Source organism: Peromyscus leucopus, chromosome 18 (assembly GCF_004664715.2).
Source record: "Peromyscus leucopus breed LL Stock chromosome 18, UCI_PerLeu_2.1, whole genome shotgun sequence".
In the NCBI taxonomy this organism is placed as follows: Eukaryota; Metazoa; Chordata; class Mammalia; order Rodentia; family Cricetidae; genus Peromyscus; species Peromyscus leucopus.
Window position 1 is genome coordinate 15,262,830 of NC_051078.1, and position 23,097 is coordinate 15,285,926.

The 23,097-nt window shown below is 38.8% G+C and overlaps 1 protein-coding gene across 3 annotated transcripts in view; it reads left to right on the forward strand.

The window, feature by feature from the left end:
* The window catches only part of Tbc1d15 (TBC1 domain family member 15), a 54,369-nt gene that overhangs the window by 19,301 nt on the left and 11,971 nt on the right, over window positions 1-23,097 (forward strand). For 2 of the 3 annotated variants that reach the window (XM_028877976.2, XM_037196762.1), the window contains exons 5-13: window positions 1,937-2,147; window positions 7,237-7,339; window positions 8,230-8,280; window positions 8,566-8,763; window positions 9,775-9,903; window positions 10,369-10,472; window positions 11,404-11,498; window positions 15,782-15,898; window positions 22,474-22,574. In XM_028877976.2, the coding sequence (XP_028733809.1) occupies window positions 1,937-2,147; window positions 7,237-7,339; window positions 8,230-8,280; window positions 8,566-8,763; window positions 9,775-9,903; window positions 10,369-10,472; window positions 11,404-11,498; window positions 15,782-15,898; window positions 22,474-22,574 (1,109 nt within the window). The remainder of the gene's footprint in view (window positions 1-1,936; window positions 2,148-7,236; window positions 7,340-8,229; window positions 8,281-8,565; window positions 8,764-9,774; window positions 9,904-10,368; window positions 10,473-11,403; window positions 11,499-15,781; window positions 15,899-22,473; window positions 22,575-23,097) is intronic. The other variant, XM_037196763.1, reaches the window with a different exon arrangement.

Sequence of the window (23,097 nt, forward strand, 5' to 3'; positions counted from 1 at the left end):
TCTCTTCCCTCCCTCTCCTCTTCTTTCCCCTGACCCGCTTCTCAAACCCCACCCCTTATCCTTGCTTTCCTGGAACTTGCTGTCTAGACTGTGGTGGCCTTGAACACTCAGATCCACATGTAAAGGCGTGTGCTACCACGCCACCATATTTGGAAAATAATTTCCAAAAATTGAATTTCCTACATATTTTTACGCAACATTTTTAATATTTTGTGTAAGTTCATATTCTCTTTAAGTTTGTATTTTAATGGAAGACTTATAGAATTGAACTTGCAATAATTGTCATCTTTGTCAGAGCTTTAAATGGGGAAATGTGTGAGGTCCCTTCCTTTTTATGTTTCATCTTATATCTCATTAAGGGAGAATCTGTGTAAAGTGTTTGTTTTTAAAATGCACAAAGTGCATATATTATGTAATATTCTTCCTAAGGTTTTATTACAGCTTCAGTTCAATGCAATTGAATACAATTGGGTTGTTTTTATTTTTCTTTTATTGTGTATTGAATTTGTCATTGCTGTTTTTCTATGAAATATTTTTAGATTTTGCAAATAATCTAGTAGCATGTACTTTTCTTGGCAGTTCATGTGTGTACACACAGGGTTAGATGGGGTAAGTTGGAGTTCTTAGAAATGGCCTCACTCTCCATCAAGTTTGTGCTGTTCTGGGCTCTGTGCTGTTGAAATACACAGTGCACTTAATCCAGTGTCAGCTTTAGCTGTGGGTTCACCGTTCAGACCAGTGTGCAGGCCATGCGGTCAGTGTGTGCGGACAGTTACTGTAGCCGTTGTGACGGTTTTCAAGCGGTACCTGTTAGGCTCGGGCTCTCACTCCTGTACATGCGCAGCTTGGGGTCTGTGTCTTATGTCATCAGGGGGTGCAGGCTACTGAGTATGCACCTTAAAAAGCCGGACGTAGACCCCACCCTCTCGCTCTGCTCTCTCTCTGTTCCTTGCTCTGTTCTGCTCCCCCCCCCCCATCTCTCTCCAGGCCTGGCTCTCTTCTTTCTCCTCTCCCCTTTCCCTCCTAATAAAGCTCTAAAAACTAACATTGTGTTCTGGCGTGACCATGACCTTTCCACACGGTAACCAGCACCACAGCCAGTGTCGTTTATCTTTCATTACCTACTAGGAAATCTTAGTGGAGACAGAACTGTAATGTCTCTAATTACATAGGAAGGTGACAACATGCAGATCAGCACCAATTAATCTCTTTTGAACAAGTTTTGTAAGCATTATTCTGTGTATGATAAGTGGGATGGAATTCATAAAGGTCTTGAATAATAAGACAGTATGATATTTTATGAAATAACATTTTAAAAAGTATATTGTTTTTTTAGATTTCAGAGATAACACGTTTCTGAGTTAAGTTATGAAAGTAAAGTAACATTTTATATTAGGAATTATAAGTAGTAGGAAATACTGCTTTTAAGTAGTGGAAAATACTTCCTGTAAGAAAATGCTTTTTAAATAGTTTTATGATTTTTTAAAAAAATCTTTAAGTTGCTTGTTAACAGTTTTGATGTTGTTCATGGGCCTAAGGTTTCATTTTCTGCAAATGTACCACACATTCAGAAGATACTGCATTTTATATAACTGGTTGAATTGCATTCCTGATTTAGTAAAAACTTAGTGGGATGGTTATGTGGTTTAATAGAAGAATACTTATCTACCACGCACAGTACGCAGTGTCCCAAGCTTAATCCTTAGCACCAGATCAACTGGGCATGGGGCACATGCTTGTAATTTTAGCTTTCCAGAGATAGAGGAGGTGGATCAGACGTTTAGGGATCTTCATTAAACATGGGTGGAAACTGTGCTTTAGGAGTGGTAGAGTGCATCCCAGGGTTAAACAAGTAGCTGTTAGGTAAATGTGAAGAACATTGCCGACCTTTTAAAAAAAAGAACACAAATATTTTGCCCACTTTCTTGTTCTTAAGATGCTCCAGGTCATAGAAATGGGAAAAGCAAATGGTCATTCCTGTTCAGTTTGGCAGACCTGAAGTCAATCAAGCAAAGCAAAGAGGGCATGGGCTGGTCGTACTTGGTGTTCTGTCTAAAGGATGACGTCGTCCTCCCTGCTCTGCACTTTCACCAAGGAGATAGCAGACTACTGATTGAGTCTCTTGAAAAATACGTGGTGTTGTGTGAGTAAGTACCCAATTATTTTCTACTGACTGAAACAGGATTATGGTGTTAATCCCAGAGCAAGGTGTTTGTCTTTGTCACTGAGCATCAGTGACCTGTGTAAACAAGAGCATCAGCATCTTAACTTTTTGCTGGTTATTTTTGGGATTAGTGGTTGAATAACATTTTAATATTTTGAAACTAAAAATTTCTATTAACTTACTAGCTTTTTACATTTTTTATATGTTACATTTATTTATTGTTATGCATATGTGCACACATGTGGATGCATGCCATGGCTCATTTATATATACTATTGCTTCTGTTTGGATCAGTCTCCATTTGAAGTTTCTGAGGTCTCAATACTTCCCCATAGGGACTTTTCTGAATACTTCCTCTCCATCTAATGTACATTTCTGTCTCTACTCATCCCTATCTCATTTCCTTGATTGCTTTTCTCATGTCACTTAAGAGTATAATTTTACCTTGTCTCGAAAAACCAAAAAAAAAAAAAAAAAAAAAAAAAAAAGAGTATAATTTTGGCTGGGCGGTGGTGGCGCATGCCTTTCATCCCAGCACTCAGGAAGCAGAGGCAGACAGATCTCTGTGAGTTCGAGGCCAGCCTGGGCTACAGAATGAGTTCCAGGAAAGGCGCAAAGCTACATAGAGAAACCCTGTCTCGAAAAACCAAAAAAAGAAAAAAAAAAAGGATAATTTTGTCTATTGTGCTGGCTAGTTATATGTTATCTTGACACAAGCTTCAAGGAATAGGGACCTTCAACTGAGGAAATGCCCCTACCAGATTGGCCTGTGGTACATTTTCTTGATTGATAATTGATGTGAGGGGGTCCAGCTCAGTGTGGGTGGGGCCATCCCTGGGCTTGTGGTTTTGGGTTGTATAAGAAAGCAGGTTGGAGCAAACCAGTAAGCATCACCCCTCCATGGCCTCCTATTTTGTTCTGACTTCTTCCCCAAGTTACTTGTGTCCCTGGTATTTTATGACAGCAACAGAAACCCTAAGACATCTATTACTTCTTTCATGTTGTACTCTTGAAAAGTCAACTTCATAAGGATAGAGATGGTATCTTGTTTTTGTTTTTCCTGGTTCCTACTCAGAATGGCTAGTACATTATAGATATTCAATTGAAGTTGAATGAATAAATGATACAATAATTGTCAGTTAAATACATACGTTTGAAGTGCTATGAGAAGTAAATTCTAAATTAGTTTTGTATGATTTTGGAGAGAAACTGGGAGATTGGTAGTCTCGAGATAGATTTTGTGTGTGTGTGTGTGTGTGTGTGTGTGTGTGTGTCTTATTATGAGACTGGGTTTCTCTGTGTAGAAACCTTGGCTGTCCTGGAACTCACTAATGTAGAACAGGCTGGCCTAGAACTCAGAGATCTGTCTGCTTCTGCCTCCCGAGTGCTGGGATGAAAGGCATGCACCCAGCAATTTTTGTTTTTTAAATATGGGGTAAGTTTAAAAATAGTAACTACTGGGGGCTGGAGACATGACTCAGTGGTTAAGAGCACTGACTGCTTTTCCAGAGGTCCTAAATTCAATTCCCAGCAACCACATGGTGGCTCACAGCCATCTATAATGAGATCTGGTGCCCTCTTGTGGCCTGCAGGCATACATGGAGGCAGAATGTTGTGTATATAATAAATAAATAAATCTTAAAAATATAACAACTGCCGAACAATTGTGGTGCACACCTTTAATCCCAGCACTGGGGAGGCAGAGGCAGGTGGATCTCAGTGAGTTGGAGGCCAGCCTGGTCTATAAAGCGAGTTTCAGGACAGCCAGGAGTGTTAGAGAAACCTGTCTTGAAAACAAAACAAAAGAAAAAAATAGCAACTTAGGCAATTGAATGTGTATCGGTGGCCTTGTTATGTAGGATATAAAACCTATTTTCTGAATTTTTAAACAAGTGGTAAGTAAACATAGGGGCAGAGGTGGTGTTAAAATGCCATTGTTAGTGAGATGTAAGAACCTGCGTGACCTTACAGTGTATGTCAGCATCGTTTGAACTCACATCTTTCTTTTGCCCCGTTTGAGGCCAGATCACTTGCCATGTAACTGGGTACAGAAAAAACACTTTCTCTTTTGGTAAGAAGATCCACGAATTAGGAGGGGCCTGGAAAGGGTTATACCAACCATGCACCTTACTCTCCTCATCTCAGCACACAGGTCTCCAGGAAGGAGAGTTTCTGTAGAAGAGCTCACTGCTGTTTGAAAATGGGAAGCCATGGAAATGGTGTCCTGGGTGTAGCTCTGCTCCTTGTTAGAAAGATAGCGGTGCAGAAGAAGCATGGCTCCTGCCTTTCTAACTTCGTAGAGACCATCTGCTTTGTTCACTTCCCATTGCTGGGACAAAATCCCAGACAGAAGCAGTTTGAGAAGGAAGGAGGGATTTCCTGGGGCTCATAACTGAAGTGCAGTCAACCATGTGGAGAGGTCATGGTAGCTGAAGCCTGAGTAGCTGGTGACGTTGTCTCTGAAGTCAGAAAAATGGGAGGGGGTCCTTGAGCTCAGCTTGCTTTCCTTCTTAATCACTCCAGTACTCTAGCCCAGGCAGTGGTCCTGCCCACATTTAAGATGGCTCCTCCCACCTCAGTTAAATAAATCTAGATAATTTCTCTGCCACGGCCAGAGGCTTGTCTCCTGGATGATTTGTGATACAAACAAGATTTATATAGGTGGAGTTTTCCTGTTCCAGCCACCTATATATAACTGACACAGAGGCTTAACATTACTTATAAATGCTTGACCAGTAGCTCAGGCTTGTTACTAGCTAACTCTTAGACTTAAATTAACCCATATTTCTTAGCTATGCTTTGCCATGTGGACATTTTCTACATGTCCTCCTTCCTCGGCCAGCTGGCCTCTCTTCTGACTCCGCTCTTCATCCCAGTAGCCTCAGTTTGATTGTCCCTCCCAACTTTATCCTGTCTTGCTATAGGCCAGTCAGCTTCTTTATTCACCAATGAGAGTAATACATATTCACATTTGTATTCACCATTGCTGTACAGAAAGGGTTGTTCCACAGCAGATTTACCATCTCATCTTCCTACCGTATTAATATTAACCCTTTCAAGATTCTTTTTCTCCACACTGAGCCGGTCTTCCATATGGATGAGCAGAGAATGCCTTGTAAAAGCCAAGGATGCTAGACCAGCGGTGTATAATTTACCATTTCCGTTTCACTTGCCAGCTTCTGGGTACTTATTTCTTAAATGGTTTTCTTATCCTAGATAACCAGTGTTGCATTAATTGATGTGTAGCAAGTATTCTTTTATTTATTATCATCATTCACAGTGCCATATTCACTTGGAGAAAAGAATGTGATTGCTAAACTGCAGATAAGAAATCACCACAATACAACATGTAACCACAAAAACTTCCCTAGAAATGAAAGTGTTGGTTAGGATGTGAGTGAGGCATTTTAACTCTGTTGAATTGTTTTCTGGTTTAGACTGTGGTTTTGTTTTTTGTTTTTTTTTTTTCTTCCCATTAATACATGAGTCTCCAAGCAGTAAAACGTTTTTTCTAAAAAAGCCAAGTTGGATGGATCATCATCTTACACTAACTATTTACAAGATTAGTTTCTATACATAAAGTTGTATTGTTGTGAATATTCTATGTCATGGATTTAAAACCTTATTTTATGTGTAAAGGTGTTTTGCGTGCATGTATGTATTGTGTACATTTTGTTCCCTTTCTACTGGATGGACAGTGCTTTTACTTTCATTATTAATTTAGATTTTAAGCAACTTGATGTTATTCATTGTTAGAAAACCAAATAATCCCAGCACCAGTGGTGCTGTGCTAGAAAACCAATTCCTGCATTACCTGCTTTTTGGTGCATATTTAAAAGTTGGCCTGTTGTAAAGATGACTTGTGAGAAGAGAATCCATAGCTCTGCATTTTAAATACTCATCCTAATTTCAGAAAAACATTGAAAATGTAATGTTTTCATTGTGCTGCACCCCCATGTCAAATGATTGGACCACAGCTTTTTAATTTTTATTTTTTTTAAGTCAAGAAGTTTGTTAGCTTCTATTGTCTTTATAGATCCAGTGTTGTTTGTGACCATGTAAGGAAAAGATCCTGTTTTGGATTTCATATCCCCTCTACCATTGCTGCTTTATTCTGTTGTGTTAGAATTGAGATGAGATAACTGTTATTAAAGATCTTATCTCAAACATTTGTAATGAACTAGAGATGGATTGCAGCTGAAAACATACTTAGGTTTTATTTTAAACATAGAACATTTATAGATTTATTACAGCTGACTAAGTCATAAAACAACAGAAAAGAGAGTGGTTAACTTTGTCTGATTCTGTAGAATTAGCTGTCTGTCTGGAAAGCACACTGTTTATTCTGTGGTTACTAAGAGGTATGGAAAGATACCTACCTGTTCCTGGAGCTTTAGTGAGAAAACTAAAAGCATATGGTCACTGAAAGAGAGAGAGAGAGAGGAGAGAGAGAGAGAGAGAGAGAGAGAGAGAGAGAGAGAGAGAGAGAGAGAGAGAGAGAGAGAGAATGAATGAATGTGTATGTAATATGTATAATCATTTTAAATACTTTTGTATGTATGCATTTATTATTATGGTTAGCATCATTACCGAAGAACCTTCATATCTTGTATTTTTAAACATTTTGTGTTGTAATACTAAAAAGCTGTAAAACAAATTTGGAAACTATTTCAAAATACCTATTTTGTACATATTATATACTTGAATCCTGCAGTTGTTTAGTTTCACCCATTTTTATGATGATAATGACATATATATTATAGACTTTTCTATTGTAAATTCTATCCAAGAATTCAGTTTCATTGCAACATAAACACCTTAGCATTCCCTAGAATAAAAATATAAAATTATATATATTATATATATATATTTGTTAGATTACATTTTAAAATTTAACATTTCATGAAGTTTTCAAGCTTACTTACAGTACTAGGTATTTGCTAATAGGTTACTAGGAAACTTCTAGAGCGAGTCTTTTTTTTTGTTAGGAAAAGTATGCAGTAATAATTATTCAGAAGATTAATTCAAGTATTGTAGTATTCTCTAATTTTTTTTTTTTTTAATTTTTACAGGTCATCACAAGATAATAGAATACTTCTTGTCAATTGTCAGAATAAGAGTCTTTCACAGTCTTTTGAAAATCTTCTTGATGAACCAGCATATGGCTTAATACAAGTATGCTTTTCTAGTCCTTAAATATACCTTTTATTTATATATCATTTGGATTCTGTCATTTGTGTTTCTCATTCCCCCAGCCTTCTCAGAGCACAAAATGAGCAGGTGTGTGTGTGTTCTTTATGGCACTGTGCTGTGTATTCTTATAGAGTAATATGATCTAGAGTACTTGGAAGCCCCAGATACTCCCTTGATCCTTAATTACTCTTAAGCCAGGTCTTTCTTTTATCATAATGCTGAAATAGGGCAGCAGCAGATTTAAATTATGCTTTTCATTTATCTGAAGGGTCACAGAGTAAGCTATTTCAAATGAATGATTAGTTTAGAAAAAGAAATAATCTGAGTTTTTGTTTCTCATCTCAGTAGATTGTTGTGGGTATTAGCATGTATCTTATTGCTCTAAATATGTTTAGGTATGGTTTTGCTTTTTGGCTAAAATTGTGCACTGAACATGTGCAAAATCCTGATTGTCTTCATTCCTTTATTAACTTAGCACATGCTTGAGTGCTTACTATGTTTCTGGCACTTTCTCTTGACTTTGGGAATGTAAAGATTAACAACACAAGATGGAGACCTCAGAAAGGAGTAGGACAAGAGGATTGGCTCCTTAAGTCCTTTGGAGAGTTGTTATGGAATAAGTAACTGTTGTTAGTAAATGTAAAGTCACAGGCACTTTGGGCTTTAGAAATACTACTAGAATTAGACACAGAAAAGACTTTGCTCTTTCTGGGACAGCTCTGCTCTAGAAGAACTGATTCTTGACATTAGATTAAGACATCAGCTCTTATCGAAATAAGATAATAAACTTTTAAGTTTATCTATCAAATATTCTGTGTTAGTGTGGTAGTGCACACTTGAAGAAATACAATCTGTGTATTTTTTTTGTGAAGGCAGGACTGCTAGACAGAAGAAAGCTGTTGTGGGCCATTCACCACTGGAAAGTAAGCACTGTGTACAGTTGTGTATACAGACTGAATGAAGCCTGCAAAGCATCTGATGATCTGCAATTCAATCAGTAGCATCAAGTTGTCATTTATTATGCAATTTTAACCAAATGGCTTAAGTTTAAATTTTTCTTTCTAGAAAAAACCCTTAAGATAATCATAGAATACTCTGTTTTAGCTCTGATTTCCCTCCTTTTAAAGCTTTGCCTTTTTGCCACTCACAGAATAGCTTTGTTCCTTATTTTAATTAATAATGCTATTGTTTTTCTTTCTGTTACGTAGAAAATTAAAAAGGATCCTTATACAGCAACTATGGTAGGATTTTCCAAAGTTACAAACTACATTTTTGATAGTTTGAGAGGAAGCGATCCCTCGACACATCAACGACCACCTTCAGAAATGGCAGATTTTCTAAGTGATGCTATTCCAGGTCTAAAGATAAATCAGCAAGAAGAACCAGGATTTGAAGTCATCACAAGAGTGAGTGGAGATTTTAAGTAATCTAGTTAGTAACGTTTAATAGGAGAATGCAGTCTGAGTACTGCAGAAAAGAAACTCACTCCTCATGTCTCTTCCCTGTAGCCCATTCATAGTAGTTTCCTGCTGACTAATAAGTATATCTGACAATGCTAGCATGCCACCAGATTCTTGACTCACTCTCCTATACTGCCTCTTCATTACTGTTGCGTCTCCTGGGGTTGGTTTTTGGTCATAATGAAGAAGTTGTTCTGTGGAGTGCAGAGAAGTGGAAGGAGTGCTGAGCTCGCCTGTGTTGTGTGTTATTTGCCCATTGTTGTGTAGGCACCAGAGGCAGCTCCGACATGACACAGGCCTTGTGTTGTCCTTAGAAGTCTTGACTGAGATTGATGGGTTTGTGCCTTGCATTAAGGCAAATCTTCATGCAATATTGAACAAAGCTTTGAGTTTGCTGCAAGTCTAGGCTTGCTCATAATTATAGAATTGTACATTTCTAAGTTGTGGGACTTAATTAAAGGCTTTATCTTTAAATAGTATTTTTAAATTACCAGCATCTATTAATTGAATAAAACCAGTAGAAATTGCCAAGTGAAACTAATGAATCATGAATCAATTTTGAGAATTGCAAACTTCAGTTTGGAAGAAAAGCTATTTTAAGAGTGTGATTAGTGGAATAATTATATATTCTGTCTCTTCCTAATAATGTACCATTTGATTTGAAGGTTTCATAGAATTGATGTTGAGTGCTTTTACTAATGTAATTGAAAATCTAATGGCAGAACCTTTTTAACAACAAATACTTGGAGTCTCTGAATTTGTATCCCAGTTGATTATGTTCCGTAGGAGGGGAATCCTGGCTAATAAAGCTAGATAACTTAACACTGGAGAATGAGGAAAGATGCTGGGAACATTAGAGCTCAGGCCTGAGAAACAGTGTCCTAGGAGTTTTAGAATATGCCTCCATTTCCTCTCACAGCTGTGTGAACAGTTCTTTTATTTCTCTTCCTGTTGTAGATTGATTTGGGAGAGCGACCTGTCGTTCAGAGGAGAGAGCCTGTGTCTCTGGAAGAATGGACCAAGAGTGTTGACTCTGAAGGAAGACTCTTAAATGTGGAGAGCATGAAGCAGATGATATTCAGAGGGGTACTGCAGCTCTGATCCTGATTGTATCAGTTGTCTGTTGGGTTGTTTTGATTTCTTTTCCAGGACGAATTGACTCTCATTTCTTAAATGAAAGCTAGATTAAAGTTTCTATATTGAGAGGAAGAATGGGGTGTTCCCCTGTGTGCTGACTTTGGGATGTCGATAAGTCTAGGAGAAGATAGTTTTTCTTGTTTTGTTCTGTGGGTTAACTGAAGAGGCTTCTAACAGTGGCATTCCTCTTACCCAGTAAGATCCACTGTACGGTCTACTATACTCCTGCTCTTGGCAGCTTGCTTTCGTCTTCAGGGTCTGGACATAAGAATCAAGATAGTATTTATTGAATTGAATTATTTTGGGGTTGAAAACTTAAGTATTGTTTCCCATTTATTTATATTCAAGTTTTATGAACTTAGGGTATTCTTTTTCTTTTTAAACTAATGTGATTAATATGAATACTTTCTTTAGGGTCTTAGTCATTCATTAAGAAAGCAAGCATGGAAATTTCTTCTGGGTTATTTTCCTTGGGATAGTACCAAAGAGGAAAGAACTCAATTACAAAAACAAAAAACGTAAGTAAATGATGCTTTTGTATGTTTATCAGAGAAATTGAAGTAACCCACCCATACAAATTAAGTTTATGTGAGGATTTGGAATAGACCAGGAAATGGTAGAACAATTAGATTTCATCGTTTCAATTTAAAAATTAGAAGCAATGTAATTATTTTATACTAGAAACACTTGTTTAGAAGGATCTTATTATAGCTATGCTTGTGAATATGTAAAATATGGTAGAATGTCCTAGCTTCCTGTGCTAACTTTGTGTCAGCCTTTGGATACTTAAAGACAACTATGTAGATACATGTTAAAGTATATCATTCATCTCTTTTGTTTTTTGTAATTTAATTATAAAATTATAAAACTGGGTTATACATATATTGGCTCTTTAGATTATCTTTAAGTTATTTTTGTCGCGCTCATGCACTGGTCACATGGAAGAAAGAGTGTTTTATTCCCTACACTTCCTAGGTGGTTTTTATGTCCAGTCTTCAGTAGTCTGACTTGAAACCCTTCTGAGCCATACGTGCATGTCCAGAGTCTTTGCCAGTCTCAGCCTTTCCTGTATCTTTTATTAGCAGTTTTCCAGTAAAAATGATGGGAAAACAGAGTTTTAAAGTTGGGTTTAAAAAGTTATTTGAATTCTTATTTCTAATTATTCAAAAGCTTTAGTGACTAAATAATGTTTGATGAGTGGAATAAGTTTAGAAATCATTTCAAGAATTGTTTTCTTTTAATGTGTACCTGAAATTCTAGCAGTTAAAGTTTATCGTGTCCATTTCTTCTGTTTTCATGTGTTTCTAACTAAACATTTCACTGTCATGCTTATGAACTTAGACACCACTAGCATCACAAATACTCTGGTCCACCGTGTATAGAGAACTCGAGGAAACAGTGTCACAACTCGAGTCTCAATGGCGTTCTTGGTGTGCGTTGTCTCCACAGTGATGAGTACTTCAGGATGAAGCTCCAGTGGAAGTCTGTCAGTGAGGAGCAAGAGAAGAGAAACTCAAGGTTGAGAGATTACAGAAGTCTGATCGGTATGTTTCCATAGTAACTTTGGAGACACAAGAGATCTTGATAAGACAAAGGAGCAAAATGCATGATGAGATACTGGAGCTCAAAAGAAGTCTGAATTGGGAAGTGTGTGGGGATGCGGTTAGTTAGTGTAGCAGGCCTGTAAATTCAGCCTTTGCATGGTTAAGTACTGATGTGCTGTATTTCATAATGTAAATTAAGAAAACATTATTTGCTTATTTTAAAAGATTTACATTTTTGTATTCTCTATGAAAAGTGATGTTGTACTTACTATTGGAAAAATTAGAAACTATAGATGACCAAAAAGAAGAAAATAAAAATTGTGTTTCTGCTACTTAGAGATACTTATGGTTAATGGGGCTTTGGTTTATATAACTTTAACATACATATACCTTTTGTCTGTCTGTCTGTCTGTCTGTCTGTGTACCTACCTATATGTTTTGAGACCAGGTCTCTCTATGTAGTCTTGACTGTCCTGGAGCTCGCTATGTAGACCAGATTGGCCTGAAGCTCACAGAGATTCTCCTGCCTCTGCCTCCTGAGTGCTGGTGTGCACTATCATGCTGAATCATATTTTATTTTTATTAAGTGATTTTAAATGGAAAAATTTCAAATTTGAAGCTAGACTATTTTCTAGGGAACAACTATTCTCTAAGAAAAGAGGTGTGAATGCACTATTACCATGGCAACTGTTAGACTTAGTTCTGGGATGTCTGAGTTACTAAAGGCTGCTTATTTTGTACTATACACACCTGCTTGGCAAGTGTCACTTCACAATTGGTTTTACAGATGAGAAAACGGAAGCATTGAGAACATGAGTGGCGTGTACATTGTCACCAATAAGCATAGAGTTCAGTTTTAGTCCTCTTTAACTGTCCCTTCACATCCTGTTTATATGATTTTTGCACAGAACTTAGTTTCAGTTGTTTTGTATTGAATTTGTATATGGATGCTTATAGGATCATAAATACATAGAGATATTTTGTCATTGCTCTGGCCACCACCACCCACGTATGGAAGAGAGAACTCTAATTTAGCCAGTGTGGTGGTGTATGTATATAATTCCAGAACTTGGGAAACATAGGCAGGCAAGTTGATTAGAGTTCAGGCTCAAACTGGGCAACATAGGGCAATAATACCAGCCAGCTAGAACTACATAGCAAAACTCTGTCTTAGAAAAAGGAAAAAAAAAGCAAAAGGCTGTCTAACTCTAGAAAGCTATTATTATACCTAGAAAGCTTTATGCAGAAGTGATTCAGAACCTTTGTGATATGCAGACAACTACTGCCATCTGTTGGCATTAGTGCTTTTGACTGGAAAGCACATGTTCCCTGGAAAGTAAGCTACTAAAAACTCTGGTTACGGTGTCATAGCTTGTTTAAGGATTCCATCTGAAGGCATCTACTGTTTGCCGTTTCATAGAAGAGAAGATGGTGAACTATGTTTGCCTTCCCCTTTTACTGGACATTAAATGCCCAAACTAGAAAGGAGTCCAGACGTTAAGTGGTTGAGTGTTTGAAGGCCCATTTCTTATACACGTTGTAGCACCCCCTACATTTTAAGCTGTAATGACTCATCTTCTGTCTCCTTTGTGCCTCACTCATTTGTTGCAGGCATCTGGTGGGGAAAATCTAGATGCTTCAAATCTCTTTAAAAAACAACAACAACAACAACAACAACAACAACAACAACAACAACAAAAACGGTCTCATGTAGTTCAGGCTAGCCTTGAACTCCTGATCCTCCCTCTCTACCTCCCTCTCAGCTTAAATCTCTGTATGATCTGAATTGAGACATACTTATTAAGTTTGCTCATTTTTAGACAAAAATAAAGGTTACTGAGTTGTTTAATTCGTCTAGAGTTTTCCAGTGGCTATGCACGCGTGCGCGCGCACATGTGGGCACACACACACACACACACACACACTCTCACACACGCTGTGGGTGAGATAGGTGGATGACGGGTTTATTGGCCAGCTATCCTCACGATTTAGTGAGCCTGGGTTCAGTGAGAAACACTGCTTCAAAAAGGGTGGGGTGGAGCAATGGTTAAAGACACCAAAGATTGACTTTCGGGGTCATACACACTCAAACCTCCATGAACACATACAAAATGTATTTATGCTCATCTTTGCTCAGGAGGCTGTAGGTCTTGTGGATCACATGAAGAAGATGGATTTAAGTATGATGGAAGGCTGTTGGAATAAGAGTATGTTGTAAGAGTACGCTATTTATATTTTAATTGTTTTTGCTGCTGTGTGAAAATGGGTCCTATCAAGTTGTAAGTAGGAATAAGAAAGCTGTCGAAGATATAAATAGGGTTAAGGAAGCTACCGAGGGAGGTAGAAGTCTAAGTAAGAGGTGGTGGTAGTGCAGAGTTAGAGGACCCCTGTTGTTGATAGAATTTACAAGAATTTTGGTATATTGAATATTGAGTGGACTAGACTTGTTTTCGTGATGACTTGAGAACCTAGGTGCTCCGTATTGCCAGTTCCTCAGCTGAGAGATTTTGAGCAGAAGAGTAACATGACCAGAGTTATGACTTAGCAGCATACTTGGATGCCTGCAGAATGGTTCTAGAGGAGCAGAAGTGGTGGGAGGAAGACATTTGAGGCACTGCTCAAGTCCAGATGCAGGGCGACGGCTGCTGGATGTAGGAGACTAACAAACTTGTATGGAGACTTGAAGCTGCAGTGTGCATCCGGCAGCCCCCTGGTGAGGGGGGATTGGAGCAGAGGCAACAACAGCAACGTCTAGATTGTTTATTTGTTCAGGGCCTCTGAATGTTTGAGAAGAGCAAAGACAACACCATGGCCAGAATGGAGGTAGTTAGGTAGGGAGTCAATGTGTTGGGTGGGCGATGAGAATTTTGGCTTCTCTATGTATTTTTTTTTAATTTTTATTTGTTTATTGTGTATACAGTGTTCTGTTTGCACTTAGCCCTGCAGGCCAGAGGAGGGAACCAGATCTCATTGCTGATGGTTGTGAGCCACCATGTGGTTGCTGGAATTGAACTCAGGACCTCTGGAAGAGTGGCCAGTGCTCTTAACCTCTGAGCCATCTCTCCAGCCCTTCTCTATGTATTTTAAAGATTTCATTAGTGTACAATGTCAGTCAAGGGAAGGAAGGATGGATGTCACAATTGTAGGGTGAGCAGCTGGAGAAATGGAATTGCTGTGCTTTATTGACAAGGTGGGACAAGCCAGAAGAGACAGGTTTGTAAAGGGCTATTTAGAATTCAGTTTTGGATAATAATTTTGGGTATTCACTAATTAATATGTCAGAATGAGGGCCCGCAAGTTCTTGAGTGCGTTAGTAGCTGGAGATAAATTTAGGGTCACTAACTTACTGGTTAAGAGACTGTGTGAAACAGTGATTTAGGAAACTAGATGAAGATTTGACAAGCAGACAGTGCGATTGGAAGAGGCCTCAGAAAGGAAGGCACTTTCATTTACAACTGGGGACATCATGAAGAAGCCAGGGAAAAAAAAACAGGCGAGAGAGGAGACCATGGTTTCCTAAAAGACTAATGAACATGGCTAGGAGAGATGCTGTGATGTTAGGAGGGCAAGGGCTCACGATGTGGGCAGTGCTGAGATCCCCAGAGTCTGACTTTAAGGAGTGCCTGTGGGTTGTTGAGTGTGACAAGATGGTTAGCCTGAGTTCAAAAGGGAGGAAGAGGAAGAGGAAAGAACTTGGACGTGGTGCATTCAGCTTTTGCGAGCCTTTCTCTCAACAGATGGAGATTGCGGCAGCAGACAGGGAAGAGGGGTTGAGAAGGTTTCTGTGCTGAGAAGAGCAGCACACAGTGGAGTGCTGTGTAGTTCAGTGAAGAAAAGTTGACCAAACTGAAGAGGAGGATGGACAAGGAGTTGCTAGAGCAGCCAGAGAATTCTAGTCCTGTGGTGGCTGCTGGTGCTGGAACTCATTTGTAGGAAGACAGGCTGCCTTAGTCACTGGCAGGGAAGCTCATCCATCAAGATGGGGGATGAGTGAGACTGAATTCCCATGCAGGCTGATTACTTTTTTGTTTTTTAAATTTGTGTGTGTGTGTGTGTGTGTGTGTGTGTGTGTGTGTGTGTGCGTGTGTGTGTTTTCATGCACATGTCGCCACAATGTATGTGTAGAGGTCGGAGGACAACTTTATGGGAGTCAGTTCTCAAGGAATTTTTCTTTCATTAATTAAAGCTTGTCAAGAAGTGAAATTAGTAAGAAATTCTATGCTTGTTAGATAAAAACTTTATATAAGAATCTGTTTTTTGAAATATATGATTTTCTTCTTTAGAAAAAGATGTCAACAGAACGGATCGAACAAACAAGTTTTATGAAGGTCAAGATAACCCAGGACTGATTTTGCTTCATGACATTTTGATGACCTACTGTATGTATGATTTTGACTTAGGTGAGTTCTGTAAAGTCTTGATTTAAATAAAGACTCTGTGTTTATTTTAGAATTTAAATAGATTGGCTGGTTTGGAAATGGTAATTGCCTTAGAAGCCTATGAGGCTATGACTCCACAGGAGAGCCCTAGGTTGTCACAGCAAGTCCCGGAGGCACTGCGGGACTCTTGTAATTTTTTCAGGACGTTACTGAACTAACTGAAGTAGTTTTAGGAATTTAACAGTAGCTTGTTCCGTTTCTTTTGATGAAACTACTTATTTGTAAGGCTGGATAGTTGGCCGTGCTGTGTAAAAACAAGTGAGGAATATGGGTGAAGACGGTGATCTTCTATTAACTTCCAGCTTGGAGGACTGTATAATACTCAACAGTGCTCATTAGTTCAATGGACAGAAACACAGGCTGAGCATCTCTTACCTGAATGGTTTGAACCAGTGTTTCAGATTTCATGGCTTTTTGGATTTTGAGAGTTTATTTGGAGGTTCTAGCTGGGGAGGGAAGCTACTCAGATCTGCTGGACTGGAGACTGTTTCCTCTGTTTGGAGAAGGTCATCCTCTGAGTGCAAAACTTCAGGAATGACTCCTGTGGAGTGCTAATGGAAGAAGCAGACACCTTGCAGCCAGCCAGACCAGCTGAGTAGTCAACTGTGGTGGTCAGTGGGTGACAAAGGTAGCCAGGTCTCCCTCACATCAAACTTTGGAATTGGAGTGTGTGCATAGACTTCACTTTGGGCATCCCTCATCTGGAAATCTGAAATGCATCAAAACCTGAACCTCTCTCTCAGCCCTTGATGAGCTGTTTGGAATAGGTGTATAATAAATGGAGCTGTTGGTAATTTCTTGAAGATTAGGGAGGCATTAAAAATGCATTTGTGGAGAAAGTCTGAGAACCATTGTTTATACTTCCTTCTTACGGAAGAAAAATCTTGATTGGAGCTCTGAGATTGTAGAGTGGAGTGTTTTGTGAGCCCTACCAAAATGAGTTATTAGGACTGGCATGTGAAATGGGAAATCATAGGGAAGGGACACAAGGGGGGAGAAAAGTTAACAAAACAATAGTGTTTGGGTTGGTCTTACTCTGTAGCCCAGCCTGGCTTAGAACTTGATATGTAGATCAGGCTAGCCTTAGCCTTGAACTCACAGCGATCTGCCTACCTTTGTCTCCTGAGTACTGGGCTCACGGGAACCAGTTTTTTAACTAGCAAGAGACCTTGAGCTGTTTCTCTCCCTAAGCATCACCCCATTATAAATAACAAGTAATGCATATTCCTGAGTTCCTACCACTCAAATGGCTCCCAGCTAGAAACTGTCAGAAATAGTGTGTTCCAGATTATTTCAGGAGAGCTCTGGGCATCTTTTGGAGTAGCTGATTGGATACTCAGCCCATTTAAACTCAAATGAACCTTAAAGTATAAATAACATTTTCTTCATCATTTATATTTTATTAATTCTCTCAGTTATTGTTCTCAAGGTATCAGCCTTTTTAATGACAATATATTGAAAATTACAGAGCTCTCATTAAAGTAAAAAAAATGTAGCCAGTCCTATCTACCATACCTGTGGTGAACTTCATACTGGATCATTGAAAGCATATGGAATGACTTTCAGATTATAGAGTGCTGTTATACTTGATTTGATTTTAATTTTATATTGTAATAATAGCTGTTTGAAGAAGTGAGGCTGTTAGTCCCACTTTATCAGTTAAAGTGTATTGGTTCAAAAAGTGACTCCAGGTTGAATAAGAAGATAATTGATCCAGGGTTAGAGATTCTAATCTTTGTTACTAGCTGGCATTCTTAACCTTTATACCAGCGGTTCTCAACCTATGGCTCATGACTCCTTTGGGGTTGCATATCAGATATTTAAATTATAATCCATACCAGTAGCAAATTAAGTTATAAAGAAACAATGAAATTAATTTTATGGCTGGGAATCACCATTGCAAATCACTGCTCTATCTATACCTTTAGCACTCTAGTCCATTGCCATTTTAACATTTTAGTATTGTAGAGAATAGGAGCATTGTTTTTGAGAACAGGTGGCATTATGCAGTCTTGCCGATGATAATTTTGAAATAAGAATTCACATATGGCTGTGAAGAGAAGTATATCAATTTGCCATCTCTATATGTCTACACTAACTCCAGACTTTCTAATCAGACACTTGTGTCTGAAACATAGTTAAGTTTCCCATGAGTAACTGGATTTATTAGAAGCAGAAATAGCTGTTTCTACAATCAGTGGGCCACATTTTCTGTCCTTCACTCATACTTAACCCAGGCGGTAAATTTAGTCTTCTGATGACTCCATCCTGTTGACTTGTTTTCTTTGCTCACACATGAGTGATGAGTAAGATAGATCTTCCTGGAACTCAGTCTTGCTGTTGAGAAAATAGATCAAAATGGTGCAAAGCATACAGAAAACTTAAGGAAGAGTAACTTAGAGAACACAGGTGCTGTGCTTCAGGAAGTGTCTATGGGCCTTCAGTTTGGTTTTGTATTGTGTTGGAACCCATTTTTCCTAGCGGCTTTACCCAGCAGGTCTGCATAAAGAGGATGATTAGACCACGGGCCTGAGTGCAGGTGTCTGAGATGGTCTGCACTTGGCTGTGCTGCAGGGGAGGTCTTTTGCTCCATCCTTGGCATTGTTATAAAAAGCCCTTTGGAATAAAGTTCTGGGCTGGTTGATAAGGATCCAGGCCCACCTGAGGCTATCCTGTGTTTCTATCTGTTTCTCCTCTTTATTTCTAACTAAGTCTCTTATTCCTTATTCCCCAAGAGTCCCTGGGGTAAATAAATGTGGGGGCCGGTCCCGCACAGTGCTGTGGATGTTCACAAGGATGACCCTGAATGTTCAATAACAAGTTAAATTCTGTTCAAAATACTGTGTTCAAGAAAGTGCTGCAGTGTCTAGTGTTTTTAAAAATAATTTTTCTGGGTGGTGGGTGCAACATACCTTTAATCTCTGCACTTGGGAGGCAGAGGCAGGCTGATCTCTGTGAGTTGGAGGCCAGCCTGGTCTACAAAGCAAGTTCCAGGACAGCCAGGGCTACACAGAAATTCTGTCTCAAAAAACAAAAACAAATAAAAAGCAAAACAAAACCTAAGATTTTTAAAATTTTATACTCCAGTAGATAAGTTTTAGTTACCTGAAAAATTGACCAGCAAGTAGACTGAAGTTTTATTTTCAGTATAAGAAAGTGTATACTAGGGTTATAAGAAATGTTATTTCTCCCACGTTTCCAGCTATGAAAATAATTTTGGAAATACTTTAGAAAGTGAGGTGCTGCTGATTAAGATGTACAGCCAGCAGTAGTATAGAATCCAAGTGCAGGTGAATACAGTGGTAACCAGCTTTACCATGCCTCAATGAATAATAATTCATACATTCGTTCTGCCCCACAACCTGTACCCTGAAGAACATGATCTAAAAGAATGCAATGGTTTAAAAACTATCTGAAGATAAAGAATAATTTGACAGCTTGCCTCAGCTAAGACTTACAGAAGAAACAGGGTGGTGATCTCATGAGAGCTGAAGACTTAAAGGATTAAATTAGCTTTCTAGAAAATTTTATTCTTTATAACTTAATAACAAAGCTCTCCCCACCCAGAGGAAAGGTACAGTGTAAATCTTTTGAATAGCACACGTTGAATTTTTCTAGCATAGAGTGTGCACTGTCAGGGACAGTAGAATCCTACTCTTTTGCACTTTGTTCAGGTCAGATTAATTTCCTTCATACTTTAACTGGTTTAGGTTAATAGTGTCCTTTAGTTCATTGTCAGTGCCAGATTGGGAAAATTCTGATGATAACCATTTCATCTTCTTAGTTATTCCTGTCCTGAAACATCTACATAAATCTGTAGACACGTTTATATTTAAATACGATATTCTTTTCTCTAAATTTCTTGCTTGGAACTGTGAGAATTGGTTGTCTTCTTAGAAATTAGGTGTTCTCTTATGCTAATATGAGTGGCATCATATTTTTCCACAGGTAGAGATTAGACATAACACGGCAGGAAGATTGTGTGGAAGGGCATCATGGTGGATGACAGAGCCCAGGCTCTTGGTGATGTAATAAGATTGTGTGGAAAGGAATAGTGCTGGGTGACAGAGTATAGACTCATGGCAAATAGAGCTTCACTTTTACTATAAGGAACTGTGAGGTGATCTCAGTGCTTTTCTGTATTACACATTTGATCTGAATTTTCTAAACGGACTTTGGCTTACCTCTATTCCTGGTAAAAATAAACAGGAATGAGCGATGGATACTTGTTTGTAACTTGTAGCAATACTGTCCTCGGTTTCCTTTTTAAAGACGCACTCTTTAAATGGCCTCCCTAAGAAAGATTTTTGCTGAGCCGAAATCCAAGTTTTGGATTTGCAAATGAAAGGCTGTATGTTGCACAGACATTTCAAGGTACTAGTTAGGATCACTTTGTGATGAGCCTAAATGGCCCTGACTATAAAGTTGAAGCTGTTCTTGGGGTAGAGGCAGAAAGCAGAATTGCAAGTTCAAAGCCTACCAGGACTACAAAACACAGGCACTATCTCTTTCAACTTTGCTCAGGAAACTGGTAAGACAAGTTCAAAGTCAGCCTGGTCTACTAAGTGAGACTTTGTTTCAAAATAGAAATGGGAAAAAAATGAAGATATAATGCAGTGGTAGAATGTTTGCTGTCATGTGTTTACCCTCAACACCATTGCCAAAACAAAAAAAGAAGAAGGAAAGAAAAATGTTGCTCATTTTGACAACTGTACAAAAGGTACCACAGTACAGGTGAACAGACACTTTGATACAACAGTTCCTTTTTGATTAAAATTTTGATGTCTAGGGCTGGAGAGAGGGATTTATCAGTTAAGTACTGCTGGTGGCTCTTCGGTAATCCAGACTTCATTCCCAGCACCTACAAACGTCCCAGATTCCGTTCCTAGCACCGCATGATGGCTTCTAACTTTCTATAACTCCAGTTCTAGGGCATCAAATTCGTGCCTCTGGATACCAGGCACACCAGTGGTATACAGACATACATGCAGGCAAAACACCAAAACCAGAAAATAATAAGTAAAAGAGCCTGGTGTTGAAAACCACTTGTAAAACCAGAAACTTAAACTTGACATACAGGTGAAAAGCAAAATTAACACTTTGTTTTAAGTGAAGGGTGTGATTTCTTAACTTGCTGCTTTTTCCGCATAATCAAGGACTGTAGGGTCATAACTGAGAAATTACTGTGGTAGCAAGGAAAAGGTAGTTCAAGAGACAGCGTCGGTCGCAAGGATGCTAACAGGATGAAGCACAGTTGCTAGCCTTGGTCAGCGTAAGATACCAGGGGAAGGGAAAGGCTAGCGTTGATTACTGTTTAAAGTTGGGACACGGTTTTGTGGTTCTGTTGGTGTGAGTCAGCCAGTGCAGTGCGTGCTGAGGCGGTGGGCCTCTTCCAGTTCGTGTTTTGCTTTGCTAGTGTGTTCATGGTACCCTGGCCCTGGTCACTCTGGACTTGAACTTTTCTTCCTGATATTTCAGTCCTTCTCTTCCTTCAGTGTTCTCATTGCCTCCTTGCCTGTTTCTTCTGTAGCATCTGTTCGAGCATGTGCGTTTCACTTTCTTCGGGTTGTTTCTTCATCTCTTCTTTCTTGTGATGCTTTTGCACATCTCTTTAAAAATTATTTTTAATTAAAATATAATTATGTTATTTCCCTTCTCTCTATTCACTCCAACCCAGTGTTCCCCCTTGCTCTCTCAAAAAATTATGGCCTGTTTTTCTTTATACTATAATATGTGCATGGTATGCATAGGTATGTATGAATGAATATGTAGCCTCCTACTGAGTCCATTCAGTGTTGGATGCGTGCAGTTTTTGGGGTTTACTACATGGTATTGGATAACCAATGAAGGGGAGAGCCCTCAGAAGTCTAATTCTCTCTCAGCAGTCATTAGTTGCCTGTATTTCTTTGCCTAGGGATGGAGCCCCGTGATACTTCCTCCTTCCATGTTACCATGTCAGCTGATGGTGTCATTCTTGAGATCTTGTTTAAGTAACCGTATTGTAGAGATTTCATGAGTACAGCTTTCCTGTCATATCTAGAAGACATCCTCTTGCAGCAGACTTCCTGGTCGTCTGGCTCTTTGAACCTTTTGGTCCTCTCTTCAGAGATGTTCCTTGAGCCTTAAGTAGGGATTGTGTTGTCTATCACTTGGTGCTGGACACCTCACCGTCAGTTCTCTGCATTTTGGTCAAGTTGAGGATTTCTGTTATGGTCTCTGTCTGCTGGAGAAAGAAGCTTCTTTGATGAGGGGTGAGAGCTGCGCCTGTCTGTGAGAGTGAGGCTGCTAAACATTCTTGATGGTGACATCTGTGTTAAAACACATTCTAGTTAAAACACATAGACTTGATTAATGTGTCAATCAGAAACAACTGATCTTCCCATCTTTTTGTTTTCCTTCCTTTGTGAATGTGAGTATCTGTCAGCATCTGTCAGTTTTTACTCATAGGAAAGTACGTTTGAGCTATATGGTGGTGATATGCACAAAGGGAATCACAAAATTTAGGTTTTCAGAGACTTTCCCCTTCCTTTTCTCAGGATATATACAAGGAATGAGCGACTTACTTTCCCCTCTTTTATATGTGATGGAGAATGAAGTGGATGCCTTTTGGTGCTTTGCCTCTTACATGGACCAAATGGTAAGCAGAGGGATTCCTTCCTCTATTCAGACTGAATCTGAAAAATCCAGTTTTATTAGTGTATGAGATTGATTTTAATATCTAGTTACTATGATGGAGCTTGAAATCGTTACTGCATATTCTTGTTTTACTTCTTTTTAACAAGCTTTCAAGAGGCTGGGGAAATACTAGAATTGTTTTTAATATGAAAAGATTGATACTATCTGTTGGTAGTACAGAAATTATTGGGTTTAGTATCAGTAAATGCTTATGTTTTGTAGGAGAGCCATGTGTCATTATAGAATATTGATGAATAGATGAGTTCAGTTTTGTGAACTTCATAGTAGTTTCAGATACAAAGCTAGTGCTGTGCTTTGTAGTAGTCTTCTGACCTTCACTGAATGTCTTGGATTTTGTCGTTCTAATACCTGACTTATCTCCACATGTGTCTTAAAATGTTGGTGTCTGACACTTTCTTAGACTCCATTCCTTGTGATTTTCCAAAGAGGATGTGATCACTAGAATGTCTAAGTATACATATTGC